This window comes from Molossus molossus, unplaced genomic scaffold (genome assembly GCF_014108415.1).
Source record: "Molossus molossus isolate mMolMol1 unplaced genomic scaffold, mMolMol1.p scaffold_m16_p_13, whole genome shotgun sequence".
Taxonomy (NCBI): domain Eukaryota; kingdom Metazoa; phylum Chordata; class Mammalia; order Chiroptera; family Molossidae; genus Molossus; species Molossus molossus.
Window position 1 is genome coordinate 82,450,213 of NW_023425348.1, and position 21,457 is coordinate 82,471,669.

General features: G+C 48.1%; 1 protein-coding gene across 1 annotated transcript; it reads left to right on the forward strand.

The window, feature by feature from the left end:
* The first annotated feature begins 162 nt into the window (after window positions 1-162).
* F2 (coagulation factor II, thrombin) lies at window positions 163-20,954 on the forward strand. Its single transcript, XM_036259601.1, has 14 exons — window positions 163-241; window positions 586-749; window positions 1,368-1,392; window positions 1,600-1,650; window positions 3,622-3,727; window positions 3,837-3,973; window positions 5,164-5,478; window positions 5,808-5,936; window positions 6,016-6,142; window positions 7,206-7,373; window positions 7,914-8,087; window positions 8,315-8,496; window positions 20,567-20,637; window positions 20,793-20,954. The coding sequence occupies exons 1-14, from the start codon at window positions 163-165 to the stop codon at window positions 20,952-20,954; spliced, it is 1,890 nt and encodes a 629-aa protein (XP_036115494.1).
* The last annotated feature ends 503 nt before the right edge of the window (window positions 20,955-21,457 follow it).

Below are 21,457 nucleotides of genomic sequence, written 5' to 3' on the forward strand. Positions count from 1 at the left end.
GTCCTAGGAGGACCTGTCCCCCAAGATGGTGGAGGGGACTATCCACTTGTTCTCGCTTCCCTGACCTGCTGACCTCTTCCTCGCAGCTGATTTCTTCATATCAGTTTAACATTAACCCAGAGGGGTCAGGGTGAGCCCTGAGAGTCCGGGAGCCGACACACTATGGCGCACGTCCGAGGGCCGTGGCCGCCCGGCTGCCTGGCCTTGCTTGCCCTGGTTAGCCTTGTGCACAGCCAGCATGGTAAGGGGGCTGGGAAGCTGGGACAGGCTGGTGGACTGGGAGATGAGCCCAGGGCAGGGGTCCCCTTGCTCCACAGAGAACATAGAGCCAGCCTCCAGGGGGGCCTCAGCCCAGGTTTTCCCGCTTAGGGAAGGAGTCCAGTGCTCAGGGCTCGATGGATGACGACTGCTTCTCCCTTGCAGTACGGGGAGTGGGCTGGGGTGACCAGTGAAAGGAGGGAGCCAGTGGGTTACTGTCAGCAGCCTCTGGGGTCCTGCCGCCATCCCAGACATCCCCTTTCGGGAGCCGTGCTGGCCGAGAGCCGGGCTCTCTCAGGCCACTGTCGCACGCCCCTCCTGCCGCAGTGTTCCTGGCCCCTCAGCGAGCGCTGTCGCTGCTCCAGCGGGCCCGGCGGGCCAACAGCGGCTTCCTGGAGGAGCTCCGCAAGGGCAACCTGGAGCGCGAGTGCCTGGAGGAGCAGTGCAGCTACGAGGAGGCCTTCGAGGCCCTGGAGTCGGCCATCAAGACGGTGCGGGCTGGTCCCTCCCCTGGGCCGCTAGGACCACAGAGGAAGGAGGACAGCACGGCTCTCCATAACCTAATTCCACCTCTGGGCCCTGTTTCACTGGCTGCCAAGATGAGCGGCCTTAGTTTTCTTGGCGGTCCCGACACCTGGTCCCAGGGCCCGTGAGGCTCCCGGACGTCAGGGCCTCTCGGTTTTCAGACAAAGGGTCTCTGGAGCCCCTGGCTCACCGTGGCCTCTCAGCTTCGGCTTTTCTGCGAACTCTGTGCCCCCCTGGGGTGTGGGCCTCTAGGGAGGCCGGGAGTCCTTGCAGCCTTTCCCTTCCTTGGGGCTCTGTCTGGGACCCACTGCCAGGGCCCCATGCCCCTCCCCTCCCGCCCAGCCACCCAGGAGACCAGGAGAACCCCTTTCAGTCTTCACTGGGGGGGAGCTCCCCTCTCCTCAAATACCCTTCTCCTCAGTGGGTGTGGAAACTAAAGTAGGGAACTCTGCCACAGACCGCCCAGAGCCTGCCCCCGTGTGACCAGGGTAAGGGGAAAAGGAGAGTGTGAGGAGACATAACATTTACTAAAAAAAACACCAGAGGCTCCTGCCACAGCCTCACACTCAGCTCTTGCCTTTCAGGATGCATTCTGGGTCAAGTACACAGGTGAGCAGTGGGAAAGGTCGCTTCAGGAAAGGTGTCCTGGGGACCCCGTCGGAGAGCCTGGTCCATCGCTTCATCCCCCCCCCACCCATGCCTCTTTCCTTCCATCCGTCTGTCTGTCTCTCTCTCTTTCTGAATGTCGTCTCGCCCTTTACTTGAGCCCATCCTGTCCCTACCCTAATCCCAAAGGTGTTTCTGGGTCTTTTCCAGCTTGTGAGTCGGTGAAGACATCGCGAGAAAAGCTGGTTAAGTGTTTGGAAGGTGAGGAACTGATGTGAGGGTGGTGGGACAGGACACAAGGGGACAGCCTGGGAGAAGAGCAGGGAGGGTGGATGAGGAGGTGGCCCAGCAGTGGCGGCCCCTAGCATCTGACACTGACTTTCCGTTCCTGCAGTCAAGGGTGTATCTCTGCACCTGGCTCTGTGCAGTAAGATGATAATGTTAGAGGGACAAAGGAATGCATGGACAATGAATTACTGTTTAAGGCCTCACTCTCATCCTCCCCTTTTAGCCTTATCTCCCATTGCACCAACCGTGAACCCAAACTCCCAGCTGCACTTCCTGAAACCTGCCAAGAGGGTTAGACTTCCTGGCGCTCCTTACATCTTCCCCCAGAGCAGTCGTTACAACCTACTGAAATCTCGCCATCCTTCAAGGATTCGTTTAGATGCCACCACCTTGCCAAGCCTTTTGAATACACTGTTAGTGTGACAGTAGGCCCCATAACATGAACCTTTTTTTTTTTTTTTTTTGGTTAATCCTCACCTGAGGATTATATATGTAAAAAAATATATATATATATATTTTTTTATCCTCACCTGAGGACATTTTTCCATTTTTTTGTTCAGATAGAGTGGGAGGGAGGGAGAGGAAGAGAGAGAGAGAAACATCAACGTGAAAGGGACACATCGAGTGGTTGCCACCCGCACGACCAACCAGGGCCAGGGACAAACTGCAACCGAGGTACGTGCCCTTAGTGGGAACCGAACCCAGGTCTCTCTGGACCACGAGCCGACGCTCTAACCGCTGAGCCAAACTGGCCAGGGCTGAGGATATATATTTTTAAAAACACTTTTTCTTTATTGATTTTAGAGAGACAGGAGGGGAGAGAGAGAGAGAGATAGAAACATCAATGAGAGAGAACATCAATTGGCTGCCTCCTGCATGCCCCCCACTGGGGATCAGGCCCACAACCTGGGCATGTGTCCTGACTGAGAATCGAACCAGTGACCTCTTGGTGCATGGGTTGATGCTTAACTACTAGGCCACACTGGCCAGGCACCTAAGGATATTTTTTGCGTTGATTTTTATTAAAAATTTTTTTTAATTGATTTTAGAGAGAGAAGAAGGGAGAGTGAGAGAGAGATAGAAACATCAATGAGAGAGAACATCAATTGGACGCCTTCTGCATGCCCCCCCCCATTGGGGATTGGGTCCACAACCTGGGCATGTGCTGTGACTGGGAATCAAACCAGTGACCTCTTGGTGTGGGTCAAAGCTCAACCACTGAGCTACACCAACCAGGGCAACATGGAACTCTTTAATTACTGTCCATACTTTCACTTGTTAAATAACTTATTCAACAGACATGGCACCAAGCCCCTGTTATGTGCCAGGTACTGTGTCAAGTGATGGGGGTTTGAAGAGAATCAAGGAACTCACAAAATCACAAAACATCAGCGTGATTACTGGAAAAGTTCTGTTCCAGGTGCCGAGAGAATGTCAGAAGAAGGAGCCTTTAGTTTGCTGACAAAATCAGTGACAGTTCTCTAGAAGAAGTCGAGTTAGCCTGGGTTTGTGGGACACACTGGGAACTTTGCCTTGGCAAAGACAAGGGCATGTGCAAAAGCCTCGGGGCGTGGGGAGCTAAGAAACAGGACAGGTGGAGCGGCCGGATTGGGCCTCATTCACTTGTTCATCCTGCTGGCCACGAGGAGCCACTGGGTATAAGCTCCATGAGGGCAGGGACCTGCCGTGACTAGGAATGTCTTATTCACCACTGTGTCCTTAGTACCTGGCACAGTGCCCGTCAGGGAGCTGTCACATGGTGGGCACTCAGTAATATTTGGTGACTACCGTTAGATGATTGGAGAACTGCTGGCTGCAGAGGAGGGGCGAATCAGTTCGGGGTACGAGCTGTGAGCCAGAAGGAGCTTGGACGGGGTGGAGAGCTTTGCTAAGTGAGAGGGAGTATAATCCTCAGGGTAAGAAAACTGCCTGGGGTCCCTGCAGATGACTGTGCCGAAGGTCTGGGTACGAACTACCGAGGGAACGTGAGCTTCACCCGGTCAGGCATCGAGTGCCAGCTGTGGAGAAGTCGCTACCCACATAAGCCTGAGTGAGTGATGGGCAGGTCTGTCTGCCTGGGGGCTGAGAATGGGGAGCAAGGAGATGGGGCTTGGCAGGGAACATGACATGGTCTGTCGCTGAGCAATTTCCTTTTCCAGAATCAACGTCACCACCCACCCTGAGGCAGACCTGCGGGAGAATTTCTGCCGAAACCCAGATGGCAGCACCACCGGGCCCTGGTGCTACACTACGGACCCCACCGTGCGGAGGGAGGAGTGCAGCATCCCTGTCTGCGGTGAGCCAGGGGCATTAGGCGCTCCATGGCCAAGCCCAAGAGGTCTTCATGGGGCCTGGCAGCCTGGGACAGGAACAAACATCTTGACTCCCTTCAAGTGGGGTTTATCACATATTTGGGCCGCTGGTCAGGGAAGCCAGGAGACCAGAGAGAGTTGGCTTCCAGCCTCCTCCCTCCCTCCTAGCTTCACTTCCTTATGACCCAGGCTGTGGCTCGCTCTAGATACACCTTCCTTCCCGCTCGGGGGGCTCGGGGCGCTCTGCCCTTCCGGCAGCCCTCCCTCACCATTTCAGTCCGCGTGCCCTTTTCTGAGCACCGCAGAGCAAGCCTCGTACTGTCTAGCCTGCATGATCCTGTCATTATCGTTTCCCATGATGTGTCAGTTGGCTAAAGTCACAGTAATGCTGCAAAATCCACAGTCACAAACAACTACAGAGCCCAGGGGCATACACCAATAGGTATTTATTTCTTGTATGTCCGAGGGTTGGCTGGGGTGGCACTGCTCGTGCGTCTGTGGGGTCCATGATGTAACCTGGACTTGGCTGGTGGCTTTGCTTCAAATGATGGGTCCAGCTGAGCTTGGCTCCTTTGTGGACTGGGTTCAGGTCTGTTCCACACACACTCATTCTGGGGCTTGGGTTGACAAGCCCCATCTTCTCGTGGTGATGGCAGATGAACAAAACAGTGAGCAGAAATACACGTGTCTTCAGGCCTAGGCTTAGAAGCGGCACAGTCAGTTCTGCCACGTTCCATTGGCCAGAGCAACCACAGGGTCAAGGTCAAGAGGTAGAGAAAGCATGCTGCAACTGACCTGCTGCCCAGTGTAGACATCCTGAGTCATCTCAGCTGCACTTCCCATTGTGCCCTATGAAAACACAGAATCCTTTAAAAACTCCAGGCAGTCACTACCAGTAGATTGCAGATAGCCCCGTGATAGATTATAGGAAGTGAAACCTGGTCACTATCTCGGGCTTGTGGTGCACCAGACATGGCATTTATTTTGTTTAAATCTGTTAACAACCCTGCAAGAACAGTACTAGTAACCCCTTTCACAGGCAAGCACACTGACGCCCAGAGAGGTTGTCACCTGGGGTCATGCAGGAAGGAGGCTGCAAGGCAAGGGATTCAGGTGCTGATGGTGGCTCTACACGTGACCCCCCACTCTGCTCCCTTGCCTCCTCACCCTCCAGGCCAACAGAAGGTCACTGTGGAGCTCACTCCACGCTCCAAAAGCCCCACAGTGAATGTGTCACCTCCATCAAACTTGTGTGTCCCTGAGCGTGGCCGGCATTATGAGGGTCACCTGGCAGTGACCATGCAGGGGTCCCCCTGCCTGGCCTGGGCCAGTGAGCAGGCCAAGGCCCTGAGCAAGGACCAGGACTTCAGCCCAGAAGTGCCACTGGTGGAAAACTTCTGTCGCAACCCAGACGGGGACCAGGAGGGCGTGTGGTGCTACGTGGGCAGGAATACTGGTGACTTCGAGTACTGTGACCTCAACTATTGCGGTGAGAGGGCAGGGCTGGGGGCTTGAGACAAGCCACACAGCCTGGAGGGGATAACAAGAATAGCCTTCCCTAATCTAAGGGTTACCACGTGCACCTGTGAGTACCTCAGGACAGCCTTCCATTACCCAGGTGGGAATAGGTTCTAGCCCCATTTAACAGCTGCATACAGTGAGGCTCCAGAGATTAAGTTGCCTAGCAACGCAGGTGCGCTTGCTGCTCTTAACCTAGACACCAATGGTCTCTAAGGCTGGCCCAAGGTTTGGGGAGATATAGGGGGTGGGTGAGGAGCCACCCAGTCCTGTCCCAGCTGGGTGCCTGGGTCCCTGCAGAGGAGCTGGTGGATGAGGTGACAAGTGACGGCCAGGGCGAGGACCAGGATGTGGCCATCGAGGGTCGCAGCACCACAGAGGAGTTCCAGCTCTTCTTCAATGAGAAGACCTTTGGCGCTGGGGAGGCAGGTGAGGTTGCAGGCAGGTGGGTGTGTGGCGGAGGGGTAGTGGCTGTCCTCAGCCCCTTACTGCCCCGCTTGCTCTGCAGACTGTGGGCTGCGGCCTCTGTTTGAGAAGAAGAGGCTGGAGGACAAAACAGAGAAGGAGCTTCTGGATTCCTACGTTGAGGGGCGCATCGTGGAGGGCTGGGACGCGGAGATCGGTCTCGCACCCTGGTGGGTCCCTGACCCCAGCTACTTTCACTGGGCTGGAGCCCCCACCTCCACCCCAGCCCTGGGAGACTTCTCTTCCCTCACAGGCCTCGGCTTCACAGATAACGAGAGCCGAGCACCAGTGTCTCATCAAATCTCTTTTGAGACTGGGTTTGTTAGTTCTCATAAGCAGAAGGCATAGCTGAGGCTCAGGGAGTTTAAGTGACTTGCCTTAGTGGAGCTGCTAATGGACTGCTCTGGGGTCAGTAGAACTGCGTTTGAGTCCACAGCAGGACCTGACCCCAGCGCTGGGCTAAACTGTGTAACTCTAGACTGGTGGAAGCTGGGGAGGTGTGCAAGAGGCAGGAGGCAGCCCCTCGCTGTCACATGGTGCCTAGTCCCCAAAGGTGGCCAGGGCAAGCTGGGGTCTGGCCCAGCAGGCAGTGCTGTCCAGTTAGCTGTTAAAAATGGGACTTTCGCCCTGGCCGGTTTGGCTCAGCGGTTAGAGCGTCGGCCTGCGGTCCGGAGAGACCTGGGTTCGGTTCCCGCTAAGGGCGCGTACCTCGGTTGCAGTTTGTCCCCGGCCCTGGTCAGTTGTGTGGGTGGCAGCCACTCGATGTGTTCATTTCACGTCGATGTTTCTCTCTCTATCTGTTCCTCTCTCTCCCTCCCACTCTACCTGAACAAAAAATGGAAAAATGTCCTCGGGTGAGGATAAAAAAAAAAAAAAAAAATGGGACTTTCTGCCCTGGCCAGTTTGGCTCAGCGGTTAAAGCGTCGGCCTGCGGTCCGGAGAGACCCGGGTTCGGTTCCCGCTAAGGGCACGTACTTCGGTTGCAGTTTGTCCCCGGCCCTGGTTGGTCGTGCGGGTGGCAGCCACTTGATGTGTCCCTTCACGTCGATGTTTCTCTCTCTCTCTCTCCCTTCCTCTCTCTCCCTCCCACTCTATCTGTACAAAAAATGGAAAAGTATCCTCGAGTGAGGATAAAAAAAATAAATAAATAAATTTAAAAAATGGGACTTTCTGCTCCTAAGGCCGGTAGAGGGGCAGGTCCTCACCTCTAATGCTTCCTGTTCTCCTTCCCAGGCAGGTGATGATTTTCCGGAAGAGTCCCCAGGAGCTGCTGTGCGGAGCCAGCCTCATCAGTGACCGCTGGGTCCTCACTGCTGCTCACTGTCTCCTGTACCCACCTTGGGACAAGAACTTCACCGAGAATGACATTCTGGTGCGCATTGGCAAGCATTCCCGCACCAGGTACAGCTCTGGGGGTCCCAGCCCTCCTGCGTGATGGTGAGGGGCTCTGGGGCATGTGGGACACGTCTGTCCATCTCCCACAGTGGAAAACCCATCGGTCTCTGCCACAGAGTCCCATGACCCGACCTAAGCTTGGAGCTGGAGTCAGAGAAATTAAGGCTTTGCAAAGAGTGAAATCCTGGCCTATCCCTAACTCCCCCCGCCTCCCCCCCCCCCCCCCCCCGACACCAGGACATGGCCGAGGTGTGACTTCTGAAAAGAAAGTCTTTGGACCAGAGTCTACAGCCTGTGTGTGTGTGTGTGTGTGTGTGTGTGTGTGTGTGTGTCCCCCTCGCCGTCTGCCCAGGCTGTGGGATGAAAAAGCCCTGTACAGCTTCAGGCCAGGAGGAGCTACCAGGGAGCTGCCAGGCACCACCTCGCTAGGGGCCTGCTGGTCCCCTGACTTCCAGACGTCGAGGGCAGGCAGTCTCCTTCCTCAGGGAACGTCTGTCTTCACTGAACGGCTTGTGGCTTCTCCAATTCTCTGTTGGGCCTGTGCAGGTATGAGCGAGGCATTGAGAAGATCTCCATGCTGGAGAAGATCTACATTCACCCCAGGTACAACTGGAGGGACACCCTGGACCGCGACATTGCCCTGCTGAAGCTCAAGAAGCCCATCACCTTCAGCAACTACATTCACCCCGTGTGCCTGCCCGACAAGCAGACAGCAGCCAGGTGGGCAGCGGGGGCTGTTAGCTGAGGAGTCTGGGCTGGGTCCCGGGCCCCGCTGACCCTGGTAGGCCTTGCAGAAGGTCTTTCCCTTGTCCAGGATTCCATTTCTTGGAATAAACCGCAAAGTTCTGTCTGCACTGGTGTTTGACATCCGGGTCTCTAAGGGATGGTGTTGGAGGCAGAAGTCCCGGAGGGTCAGTTCTCACCAGGCCCATCTTTCTTACCCAAAGGTTGCTCCAGTCTGGATACAAAGGGCGAGTGACTGGCTGGGGCAACTTGAAAGAGACGTGGACAGCCAGTGCCACTGAGGTGCAGCCCAAGGTCCTGCAGGTGGTCAACGTGCCCATCGTGGAGCGTCCGGTCTGCAAGGCCTCCACCCGCATCCGCATCACGGACAACATGTTCTGTGCTGGCAAGTCTCCCGGGGGCTCGGCAGGAGGGGCTGCGGGACTGGAGACACGTTAGGAGCACAGGTCTGTTCAAGTTCTGGCTCCACTTACAAGCCACAGGACTGGGCAAAGGCACTTAACCTCTTGCAGCCTGTTTCTTCCTCTATAAAATGGAGGTAAGCCCTGGCCAGTTTAGTTCAGCAGTTAGAGCGTTGGCCTGTGGACTGAAGGGTCACAGGTTCAATTCCAGTCAAGGACATGTACCTGGGTTGCAGGTTCGATCTCCAACCCCTATTGGGGTCATTTGGGAGGCCCCCCATCAATGTGTTTCTCTCACATCAATGTTTCTCTCACACATCCATGTCTCTCTCTCTTTCTCTCTCTCCCTTCTTCTCCCTCCCTCCTTTCCACTCTCTCTAAAAAAAAAAATCAATGGAAAAATATCCTCGGGTAAGGATAAACAAACAAATGAAATGGAGATAAAAGCCTCTATTCCAGAAGGTTGTGTGAGGGTTCAAGGAGATAATGTATACAAAGTGTTAGGCTGGCCCGCCCGGGGTGGCTCAGTGGTAGAGCGTCAACCCATGCAGCAAGAAGTCCCTGGTTTGATTCCCGGTCAGGGCACATGCCCAGGTTGTGGGCCAGATTCCCAGTGGAGGGCATGCAGGAGGCGGCCAATTGATGTTCTCTCTCATCGGTGTTTCTATCTCCCTCTCCTTTCTTCTCTCTCTAAAGTCAATAAAGAAAAGAAAATTCGAAGTGTTAGGCTGGTGCTGGTCACGGGTTAGTTGTCAGTATGTGTGAGCCCAGCTAGCAGCAGAGGCCTTGGGGGGCGGGGAGAAAAGCCTTCATTTGTTCAGTCATTAGCAGATGTTCACTGAGTGCCTACTGTATCAACAAGGACCCAAACAAACAATGCCCGTGTCTTCAGAGAGCTTTCCTAGAAGGAGGGAATGTCAGTAAACAGATCTGGAATAGCAACTCCTGCTAGGAAGAAAGGTGAAGCAGAGTAAAGTAAGGGGGAGAGATGAGGACAGGGGTGATCTTCAGAACAGAGCGGTTAGAGGAGGTTGGAGAAGGCTGAGAAGGCCTCTCGCAGGTGATATTTGGGCAGAGGCTGGAAGAAGTGAAGGAGTGAGTCAGTCTAGGGGAAATGTACTGCAAGCTGCGGGGGCGGCAGTGCAAAGGCCCTGAGGTGGAAGCATACTTGCTGTTTCTGAGGAAGAGCAGGGAGGCCTGAGTGGCTGGGGTTCAGTAAACACAGCAAGGACCGCAGTAGATGAGAGGAGAGAGGTGGGCAGGTAGAGATGGGCACTTCTCTTAGGACCTGGAAGGACTTTGGCTTTTCTTGAGATAAGTGATTGGAGAGATCGGGGCAGGTGAATAAATGGTCTAAATTAATTTTTTAAAATGTTAGATTTTTGCCCTGGCTGGTTTGGCTCAGTGGTTAGAGCGTCGACCTGCAGACCAAAGGGTCGCAGGTTTGATTCCGGTCAAGGGCACATACCTGGGTTGCAGGTTCAATCCCTGGCCCTGGTGGGTTCATGCAGGAAGCAACCAATTGATGTGTTTCTCTCACATCGATGTTTCTACCTTTCTCTCTCCTCTTCCCCTTCCATCCTCTCTTTAAAAAAAAAGAAAAAATATCCTCAGATGAGGGTTAAATTTTTTTTTTTTAAATTTTAGTGTAGTTTAGACTCACAGAAAAGTTGCAAAAATAATACAAAAAGATCTTCTTTACCATCATTGAGATTCTGTCCCCCTCCACTCTGTACACACACACACACACACACTCTGTTTGAGAGGAAATTGTATGTATGGTGATTTTTGCCCATCTAATTGAGTATTTCCAAAAGAACATGGATGTTCTCTTACATAACCACAGTATAATTACTAAATCAGAAAATTAATCATGATACAATACCATTATCTAATCTGTAGACATTATTCACATGTTTTCTAATGTCCTATTTGCTAATGTCTTTTATAGCAAAAGACAAAAAATGTTTTTCTCATCCCGGATCCAATCCAAGATTACTCACTGTATTTAGTTGTCAGTCTTTCTTTGTTTTCCATGACCTTGACTTATCTCATGAGGACAGGCCAGTGAATCTGTAGCCTGGCCCTCCACTGGGTTTGTCTCAGGTTTCCTCATGATAGACTCAGGCTAAGTGATATTGAGTCCTCAGTGCGTCCCGTGAACAAGCATGTGACGTCCGTATGTCTCATAGCTGGTGAGATGAACTCTGACCTCTTAGTTAAGGTGGTGTCTGCCTCTGCCAGGTTGCTCACTGTAAAGTTCTGTTTCTCTCTTTGTAATGAATAAGTATCTTGTGAGGAGGAACTTTGATACTGTGTATCCTGTTTCTCATCAGATTGTTCTCCCAATTGTGGTGGTTGCCAAATGGTGACTTTCTAATCCTATAATTTCTACATTTATTATTTTATGGTAGGAAAGACCTTTCCTTTCTTTCATTCTACCAATATGGTCTCATGGGGTCTTATTATTATTATTTTTTGTTCAGGTAGAGTGGGAGAGAGAGGAACAGAGAGAGAGAGAAACATTGATGTGAAAGGAACACATCGAGTGGTTGCCACCCGCACAACCGACCAGGGCCGGGGACAAACTGCAACCGAGGTACGCGCCCTTAGCGGGAACCGAACCCAGGTCTCTCAGGACCGCAGGCTGACGCTCTAACCGCTGAGCCAAACCGGCCAGGGCTCATGGGGTCTTATTTTAAGGGTTATAACTTGTTACTGTCATCATTATTATTTTTTTATCCTCATTTGAGGACATTTTTCCATTTTTTGTTCAAATAGAGTGGGAGGGAGAGAGAGGAAAAGAGGGGGTGGAGAGAGAGAGAGAGAGAGAGAGAGAGAGAGAAACATCGACGTGAAAGGGACACATCGAGTGGCTGCCTCCCACATGACCCACCAGGGCCGGGGACAAACCGCAACTGAGGTACGTGCCCTTAGTGGAAACCGAACCCGGGTCTCTCTGGACCGCAGGCCAATGCTCTAACCACTGAGCCAAACCGGCCAGGGCTGTCATTATTATTATTTAAAAAAACTTTTTTTTCTTCATTTGTTTTAGAGAGAGGAGAAGGGAGAGGGAGAGAGATGGAAACATTGACTAGAGAGAACATTGATTGGCCACCTCCTGCATGCCCCCCACTGGGGATTTGGTCCACAACCTGGGCATGTGCCCTGACTGGGAATTGAACCACTGACCTCTTGGTACATGGGTTGACACTCAACCACTGAGCCACACCGGCTAGACAAATTTTGATGTTCACGTTATCCCAGGTATGACCAGTAGGAGTCTCTGCAACCTGGCTTCTGTGACTTTTGGAGAGATCCCTGTCATTCTTTTTTTTTTTTTTTATCCTCACCCGAGGACACTTTTTCATTCTTTGTTCAGATAGAGCAGGAGGGAGAGAGAGAGAGAGAAACATCGATGTGAAAGGGACACATCGAGTGGCTGCCACCCGCACGACCATCCAGGGCCGGGGACAAACTGCAACCGAGGTACGTGCCCTTAGCGGGAACCGAACCCCGGTCTCTCCGGACCGCAGGCTGACGCTCTAACCGCTGAGCCAAACCGGCCAGGGCCCTGTCATTCTTTAGTACTTTCTTTTGGCACAGCAAGATGCTCCTGGCTCATCCTACTTTCCTTCTAGTGGAGAATAATATTTAGAAACCAAGATCTGGGTGCTAGGTGTGCACATTGCTACCAAGGTGTCATTGAGTCCAGGCCCTCTCAGTAGGAGGCACTAGAAATGTGTATTATGCATTCACCAACATCTCTCTCTATTTTCTTTCCTATCTATCAGTCTGTCTGTCTATCTAAAACCATGAGTTCAAGCTGAAGCCTCTACTTGCAATCCAACAGGATTAATTTTAGCTTCTCCCTTTCCACATTTATAACTTTGCTGACAGTGAGAAACCAGACTCCCGTTCTCCACGATATATTTACTTATTTGATCATACTAGAATACACAGTTTCAGAATTAATTCATCCATAGCTGTGAAAAACAATCCTACAAACTAGATTTCAGCATTTCTTCAGCTGTTTCTGTCCTTAGCCTGAGGATATATGATTGAAACACTGAGTTCAAAAGTAACTTGGGTTGCCCTGGCTGGTTTGGCTCAGCAGTTAGAGCGTGGACCTGAGGGCAGAAGGGTCACAGGTCCAATTCCAAGTTAAGGGCATGTACCTGGGTTGTAAGTTTGATTCCCCAGGGCCCCGTCAGGGTCGTTTGGGAGGCAACCAATTGATGTGTCTCTCTATCCCCACCCCCCTTCCCCTCTATCTAAAAATATCAATGTGAAAATATCCTCTGGTGAGGATTAACAAACAAACAAAAAGTAACTTGAGTTAGTTCTTTCCTCTCCCCAACCCAACCTCTGTGTTATTTAAATACAGTTAGACTCTTTTTTTTTTTATTATTGTATTTAATTTTGGGCCCCACTCTTATTTTTGTAGTTTTTATTTGTGTACTGCTGGAGCACTAACATGGTTCTGAGACTTAGACAGGTACGTTGAGACGGGTACTCAGAGAACCGACACTCCCCACTCCCTCCTGTCCTGTCCCCACACCATCCTTTCTACTCCATTTCCATCCAGGCCCTCTGGTTAACCAGCATCAGTACTTTATGGTTTATTCTTCCTGTGTTTCCTTGTGCACAGATGCGCAGAGCAGACACACGTATATTTTATTTCCTTTTTCTTACACAGAGAGTAGCATACTATAGATATTCTCCTGTGCTTTGCTTTCACTCACTTTATGTAGCCAGGAAATTTACTTCATATCGGTTGTAGAGTTTTTCCTTATTCTTTAAAGAAATTTGAACATGTTTTTATATGCTTAATGACCATTTTAATACAATTTTTGTGAATTGTTTTTTTGTTTTTTTTTTTTGCCCAATTTTGTCCCTTTCCCATCAATTTTTTATTTTATTTAAAATAATTTTTTTGGCCTGGCCGGTGTGGCTCAGTGGTTGAGTGTTGACCCATGCACCAAGAGGTCGCCAGTTCAATTCCCGGTCAGGGCACATGCCCAGGTTGTGGGCCCAGTCCCCACTGGGGGTATGTAGGAGGCGGCCAGTCGATGTTTTCTCATCGATGTTTCTATCTCGCTCTCCCTGTCCCTCCCTCTCTCTGTAAAATCAATAAAGAAAAAAATTTAAAAAAAATTTTTTTTGGTATGTGCCCCTAGCAGGAACTGAACCTGCAGGCCGATACTCCAACTACTGAACCAAACCGGCCAGGGCCCTATCAATTTTTAAGAGTACTTTACCTATTGGTGATATATGTTGCAAGTATTTTCTCCTACTTTGTTAGTTTTTTGTTTTTTTTTTAATCCTCACCCAAGAATATGTTTATTGATTTTTAGAGAGAAGAAGGAGAAGGGAGAGAAGGATAGGGAATGGGGAGAAACATTGATTAGTTGCCTCTCGTATGAGCCCCAACTGGGAATTGACCCTGTAACCTAGGTATGTGCCCTGACCAGAAATTGAACCTGCAACCTTTTGATGTATGGGATGATGCTCCAATCAACTGAGCCACCCGGTCCAGGCCCACATTGTTAGTTTTGTTTTGTTTTGATTTTTTAGAGAGAGAGGAAGGGAAAGGGAGAGAGAGATAGAAACATCGATGAGAGAGAACATTGATTGGCTGCCTCCTGCATGCCCCTGCACTGGGTATTGGGCCCACAACCTGACATGTGTCCTGACCGGGAATTGAACCGGTGACCTCTTGGTTCTTGGTTCACACTGACTGGGCTTGTTAGTTTTTTAACCTTTATAATTTTTTGCCACTCAATTAAATTTTTTTATGTAGTCAGATTTATTAACAGAGTTAGAAAAACCTTGCTAGCCCAGGCCTGTTTGGTTCAGTGGTTGGAGCGTCGGCCTGCAGTACTGAGAGACCCGGGTTCGGTTCCCGCTAAGGGCATGGGCCTGGTTGGGTCGTGTGGGTGACAACCACTCGATGTGTCCCTTTCACGTTAATGTTTCTCTCTCTCTCTCTCTTCCTCTCTCTCCCTCCCACTCTATCTGAACAAAAATGGAAAAATGTCCTCAGGTGAGGATTTAAAAAAAAGAAAACCCTTGCTAATGCTCAGGTCATAGAGAAATTCACATATTTTCTTCTAGTACTTGGTTTCATTTTTCTGCACTTAGATCTCTCAGTCATTTGGACTTTATGCTTGTGTGTGATGCAAGGTATGGATTGAATATATCTTTTTCCAAATGGTTCATCAGCTAGCTGTTCATACCATTTATTAAAAGTTCTTTCTTTGAAATCACCCACATTACATACTAGATTTCTATGTGCTTAAGTCTGTTTCTATTCAAAGACATTCAGTTTGGTTCTCCTGGTCTATTATTGTTCATTATATTAAAACACTGTCTTGTTTTAATTATAGAGACTTTAAAGGGCTTATCATCTCTCATAGTTTATCTTTTCCAGAGTTTTCCTGGAAATGCTTGCATATTTGTTTTTCCATGTGAACTTTGGTATTAACTTGTCTGGTTCCATGAAAAGGCTTGTCAGCATTTTTATTGAGATTATGTTAAATTTAGAAATGAATTTAGGGAGAACTGACATCTTTTTGCTGTTGAGTAATTTTTTCCAAGGACAAGAAATGTCTCCCCATTTGTTCAGGTCTATAATGTGTTTTTCTATAATGATGCAATGTTTTATGATTTTTTTCTCCTTGGCATCTTATTTTATTTATTTGTGTTTTTTTCCCTCTTATTTTTCTTGGGTAAATTAGCTAGTGGTTACAAAAATAAGCAAAAGATTCATAGGAATTTGACTTATTAATTAGGCTTGTATTTCAATTTTGTAACTCATTGATTTTTGCTTTTGTCTTTTCAAAAATTTACTTACGCTTTTTTTGGGTTTACTTTGTTCTCTTTCTAGCTTCCCTTTTTCCTTTCTTTCTTTCTTTCTTTTTCTTTCTTTCATTTATTCATTCATTCATTCATTCATTCATTCATTTTTGTTACAAATGTTTCTCCCTTTTCCCCCATTGACCCCCTCCTCCTGATCCCACCCTCGCACCCATCCCCAGCATTGTTGTCTATGTCCATGGTTATGCATACATGCATATAAGTTCTGTGGTTTATCTCTTCCCTCCCCTCCCCCGGACTCCTTTTCTGAGGTTTGTCAGTCTGTACCCTACTACTATATTTCTGAGTCTATTTTGTTCATCAGTTTGTTTTGTTTATTATATACCACAAATTAGTGAGATCATGTGATAATTGTCTTTCTCTGATTGGCTTGTTTCACTTAGGATAATACTTTCCAGGTCCCTCCATGTCATCTCAAAGGAAAATTTCTTTCTTACAGCTGCATAGTATTCCATTGTGTATATATAGTACCACAGCTTTTTTATCCACTCATCTACTGATGGACACTTAGGCTGTTTCCAGATCTTACTGTAAATAGTGCTGTTATGAACATAGGGGTACATATATTCTTTCTGATTGGTGTTCAATTTTTAACTTTTTGAGGTAACACCATACTGTTTTCCATAGTGGCTACACCAGTCTGCATTCCCACCAGCAGTGCACTAGAGTCCCCTTTTCTCCACACCCTCTCCAACACTTGTTGTTTGATGATTTGTTGATGGAGGCCATTCTGATAGGTGTGAGGTGATACCTCATTGTTGTTTTAATTTGCATCTCTCTGATGATTAGTGACACTGAGCATTTTTTCCTGTGTCCCTGGGATAATGCTCAATCCACTGAGCCACACTGGCTAGACTCTAGCCTTTTAAGAAGACTATTTGGTTAATTTCTTTTTGAGCTTTAATTTTTTATTGAATAGGGCTGTGCATTTTTCCTCTTTATAGAAAACACTCTGTAGTATTTTATTATTTTTTGTGTATTTCTCTTTCACCCAAGTTGTTTAATTTACAGATGGGCGAGGCCTTTTTAATTTTGATTTTGTTAATTATTTTGAGTTTTGCTGCATTACAATCTGAGAGTATTGTTTGCAGTATTTCTGCTTTATGGAACTGATTTTTATTTTATTTTTTGAGACAGAGATGTTAGATTAATTTCTGTGACTATTATTACCTGTGTGTTTGAGGTGTATAGTCGTATTATCTATTTTGCATGTGCCGTTTAATATATATTCATAAATGAACTTTATCGTTTGTTATTTACATCATTTATATCCTTATTTATTTTCAGTTCATTTGATCTGTCTTGTACTGAGTTTAGTGTGTTAAATTCTATTATAACCTGGCTGGTGTGGCTCAGTGGTTGAGTGTCAACCCATGCACCAAGAGGTCGCCAGTTCGATTACTGGTCAGAGCACATGCCCAGGTTGTGGATCAAATCCCCAGTGTGGGGCATGCAGGAGGTGGCCAATCGATGTTCTCTCTCATTGAAAAAGAATTTTAAATTCTATTATAACTGTTTTTCTGTCTGTCTCCTTGCATTGCTTATAGTTCATTTACTTTATAAATGTGGTTGCTGTGTTATTTGGTGCAGATATTCATAACTGCTACTTATTCATTGTAAATTGTGGCTTTGGCTTTAAATGTGTCCTTTATTTTCAATTTTAGGATTGCTATCCTTGTTCTCATTTTATTTCCATTGGCCTGATATACCTTTGCCCATTGCTTTAATTTTAGCCTTTATGAATCCCTTTATTAGTTATATTTAGCATAGTTGAGTCTTGCATTGTGAGTCAAATTAAAATCTTTTTCGCCCTGGCCGGTTTGGCTCAGCAGTTAGAGCGTCGGCCTGCGGTCCAGAGAGACCCGGGTTCGGTTCCCGCTAAGGGCACGTACTTCGGTTGCAGTTTGTCCCCGGCCCTGGTTGGTCGTGCGGGTGGCAGCCACTCGATGTGTCCCTTCACGTCGATGTTTCTCTCTCTCTCTCCCTTCCTCTCTCTCCCTCCCACTCTATCTGTACAAAATATGGAAAAATATCCTCAGGTGAGGATAAAAAAAAAAAAATCTTTTTCATTTGTAGTAAATGAGTTAAGACCATTCATATATATATATTGATATGATTAAATTAGTATTAACTTATTTTGTAATATTTACGTGTAGTACATTTCATTTTCTATGTTTTCCCCTATGTGATCTTTTAAGAAAATATATATTTAGGAAGGTTTACATCCTTGTTCTACTGATTATCTTTGGACTTACACCTGTTTGAAATGCCCTCAGTTCCTTTCTTATATCACCTTTTAATTGTAACTCCCACTCTAGGCTATTAACGTCAGTGAGTTTCCGTTCCTTTCCCTTCTCTCATTTTTAGCTACATTTTTTCCTACTCATCAGAACAGTTAGTCCTTTCGCTGAAGCATTCATCTCTTGGTCGGATGAAGCTCGTCTGCTAGTAGATTCTTCGAGAAGGGGTTTGAGTGTGGAAGTTCCTGAGTTCTTACATGATTGTTTACCTGTAGCCATGACACCTGGCAGTCAGCACATCAAATTCACGGTTCACATTTCCCTTCATTGAATTTTTTGAAAATGTGGCTTTATTGTTGCTTGCTTTGTATGTTGTTTTTGAAAGTCTGATGTCAGTGTGATCCTTTGGAACCGGTAAAGTATTTGGTCTTTTTGCTCAGAGGCTTTGAGGGTTTTTCTTCATCTTTGAGGTCTAACAGTTTGACTAGGGTGTGTCTCAGAGTTGAGTGTTTCAGGTCAGTGTTGTCAGGTATCCAGTGGGCCTTTCAGTATATATGTTCTTCTTTTATTTCTGTGACGTTTTGTTGGATATTCTAACTATTAATTCTTTTTTATTGCTTTGTTCTTCTTGAGGGACCCAAATTTCTTCTTTGGTCTCAGTTCCATTTCAATCATCTTTTCTTATTGTTTTGTCCATTTATTTTAAATTTTGGAATTTGTGAGTCAAGGTGTTTTGTCACATTCCAAAAACTTTAGGAAATTTAATTCAGTTACTTTTATTCTGTTTCATGGTTGTATTTTGGGGGAGAATTTTATTTTATTAAAAAATTTTTTTTCCTTTATTGATTTTAGAGAGAGAGGAAGGGAGAGGGAGAGAGATAGAAACATCGATGAGAGAGAACATTGATTGGCCGCCTCCTGCATGCCCTGCACTGGGGATCCGGCCCACAACCTGGGCACGTGTCCTACCAGGAATTGAACCAGCGAACTCTTGGTGCATGGGTCGACACTCAACCGGACTTGGGGGAGAATTTTAATTAACTAAGGTGTTTTTATTCTTTGTTGTTGTTATTAATCCTTACTGGAGGATATTTTTACAATGATTTTTAAATTTATTTTTACCTTTTTAAATGTTTTTATTGATTTCTTTTAGAGAGAGGAAGGGAGAAATAGAAACATCGATGTGAGAGAGAAGCATTGATCGGCTACCTCCTGCATGCCCCATACTGGGGACTAAGCCTGAAACTTGGGCATGTGCCCTGACCAGGAATCGAACCAGGACTTCTCAGTCCATGGGACAATGCTCATTCCATTGAGCCACACTGGTGGGGCTACACTGATTTATTAGATAGAGTAGAAGAGAGGGGGAGAGAAAGAGAAACATTAATATGAGACACATTGATTGGTTGCTTCCTACATGACCCCGACCAGGTACGCACCCTTGACCAGACTTGAACCTGCGACCCTTTGGTCTTCAGGCTGACGCTCTAACTGCTGAGCCAAACTGGCCAGGGTGGTGTTTTTATACTTATTTTTTGTTTCCCTATAGTGTCTATTCATTGTGTAGATCTGGGGTTATTTACAAGAATTTATATTTCAATTGGGCTTACATTTCAATTACACTCACTTTTTTATCCCATCCTCATCTCCACATAAGTTTTGGTATTAGGTGCACAATTAGATAGACTAGGTTGATTTGAAGTTTGGGTGTTCTCTGTAGTGTAGTTATGTTGAAGGTGTGAGTTTTTGTGTAGCTTCTGCTGTTCAAGTTGTTCTGCATTGTTTGTGGAGGATATGTGGGAGATTTGGATAAAGGCAGCCTCCACTGTCCACTACTGTCCTCAGCTACCTGTAAGTCTAACATATATATATATATATATTTTGCTGGCTGCTTGTCATTTATTTTCCACTTGGTGCAAGGCGCGTAGTCATGGGGTGCCAGAAAGGCTCGAGTGTAGCTTGGGTAGTAAAGAGTGGGGCTCTCTCAACTTCCTTTTTGGTGTTTTGCTGCTTTCATATAAAATAACCTAACTGCTCTGCTTGCTGCCATCTGCCTAGTTGATGGGGTGGGATGAGAAAAGGGGAAAGGGATAGAGGGAGAGGGGGGGCTCAAAGAGCCTAGCACCTCGCGCCTCTGGAAGCCTGGCGGCTGGAGGTGGCCACTCAGGATGGGGGCCCAGCGTTGGCCCTGCAGGGCTAGGCTGCTTCCTTGTGGCTTCCCGACCAGGGCACAGGTGATCATGCTGCTGGAGGCCTGGGGAGATTCCGAGTGCTCTAGGGACTCCAACACTGTGGCCGTGCCTGGGAGAGCAGACTTCCCAATAAAGAAGCTTACCCACCAGTGACCTGGGTCAGCCTTGGGGAGACTAGGCTGGGGGGGCAGTGACGGTACTCCGTGCTTCCGTAGGAGCTGTTACTGGAAGTGGAACTCAGACGGCAGTAGAAGTAGTTGTGAGTGGCCACGAGTGAGCCGCTGGAGGGGACGGCTGCCATGTTTTTGCTCGTGGACAGGTGGAAACCTCGGTGGAGACCCCTCATGGGCCTAGGCGCGTGGTCATGAGTGGCGGGAATAGGGGTGTTAGGCCACAGAGACCATAGGAGGCTGCTCCACGACCTGGAGGCGAAGGGGTCAAGTCTAACGTCTTTTACGTCCTTCTGCTTGTTGGATGGAAAACTGATTGTAGGTGGGCAAAAGCAGATTAGTTCTGCGTCAAGGTACATGTGATGTGACCAGGGGTAGAAGCAGTGAGAAATGGTTGGATTTGGGATACGTGTATGTTGAGAGCTGACAAGATTTGCAGAAGAATTGGTGTGGGGGCGAGGCAGTGAGAAGAGTCAAGATGACCAGAAGGGGTCAAGGGGACACTCATCGGTGTGTCTCCTGGAGGGGCTGGACCATGAGCTATGCTCCTGAATTCTGCTGTTTTCTCTCAAGGTTACAAGCCTGAGGAAGGGAAACGAGGGGATTCTTGTGAAGGTGACAGTGGGGGACCCTTTGTCATGAAGGTAAGCTAGCTTCTCTAAAGGCCTGGAGCTGGTGGGTAGACCTCCCAATGGGGTGGGTAAGGAGGGATCCCCAGTGCTCAGAAATAGTTACCTGGTAGGGTAATGCTGACAATACCTTGGACTTGACTATTGAAGACCCCATGTTTCTTCCTCAGAGCCCCTTTAACCACCGCTGGTATCAAATGGGCATCGTCTCGTGGGGTGAAGGCTGTGACAGGGATGGGAAATATGGCTTCTACACACACGTGTTCCGCCTGAAGAAGTGGATCCAGAAGGTCATTGATCGGTCTGGAGATAGGGGGCCACCCACACTCTAGGCTCCTCACTGTAAGATCACAGAAACTAGTCCAAAGAAAGAATTATTTTTGTGGTTTGTTCCTAAAACTACTGTTCTCAATAAAAGTGACTATCCATGAGACTGAATGCTCCCAGTGCTGTTCATGGGCAGCTCAGGCAGAGCTGGTACCACTATTGGATAAGGTGAGAGGGGAGATACATTCATAAATATACCTTTTCACTTGTTATTTAGGTCATCTATATCCTTGTTTTCAGTTCATTTGATCTGTCGGTACACATTGCTGTTCCCGTTGGGTGCATGCCTTACTCGGGGGATTACCACAGGTATGGCAGTGAGTTCCCTCTGGTATGAAACGCCAATCAGATGGTAACTATCAGGAAGACTCTGTTGAGAAGGGGCGTCCTGAGCTCAGAGGGGAAGAGTGAAGCCTGAACGTCTGCCTTGGATACAGGACAGGGAAACGGAGCACAGATGCCATGTGGTTACCATGCTTGGTTTAGGGTCTTCAGCCAACATCGTCTT

Bases quoted from the DNA above. Each gene is read 5' to 3' on its own strand.
- F2 (XM_036259601.1), top strand. From the start codon at position 163: ATGGCGCACGTCCGAGGGCCGTGGCCGCCCGGCTGCCTGGCCTTGCTT. The intron at 1,651-3,621 runs GTGAGGAACTGA...GGGTCCCTGCAG, and splicing joins GCTGGTTAAGTGTTTGGAAG to ATGACTGTGCCGAAGGTCTG. The intron at 3,974-5,163 runs GTGAGCCAGGGG...CTCACCCTCCAG, and splicing joins GTGCAGCATCCCTGTCTGCG to GCCAACAGAAGGTCACTGTG.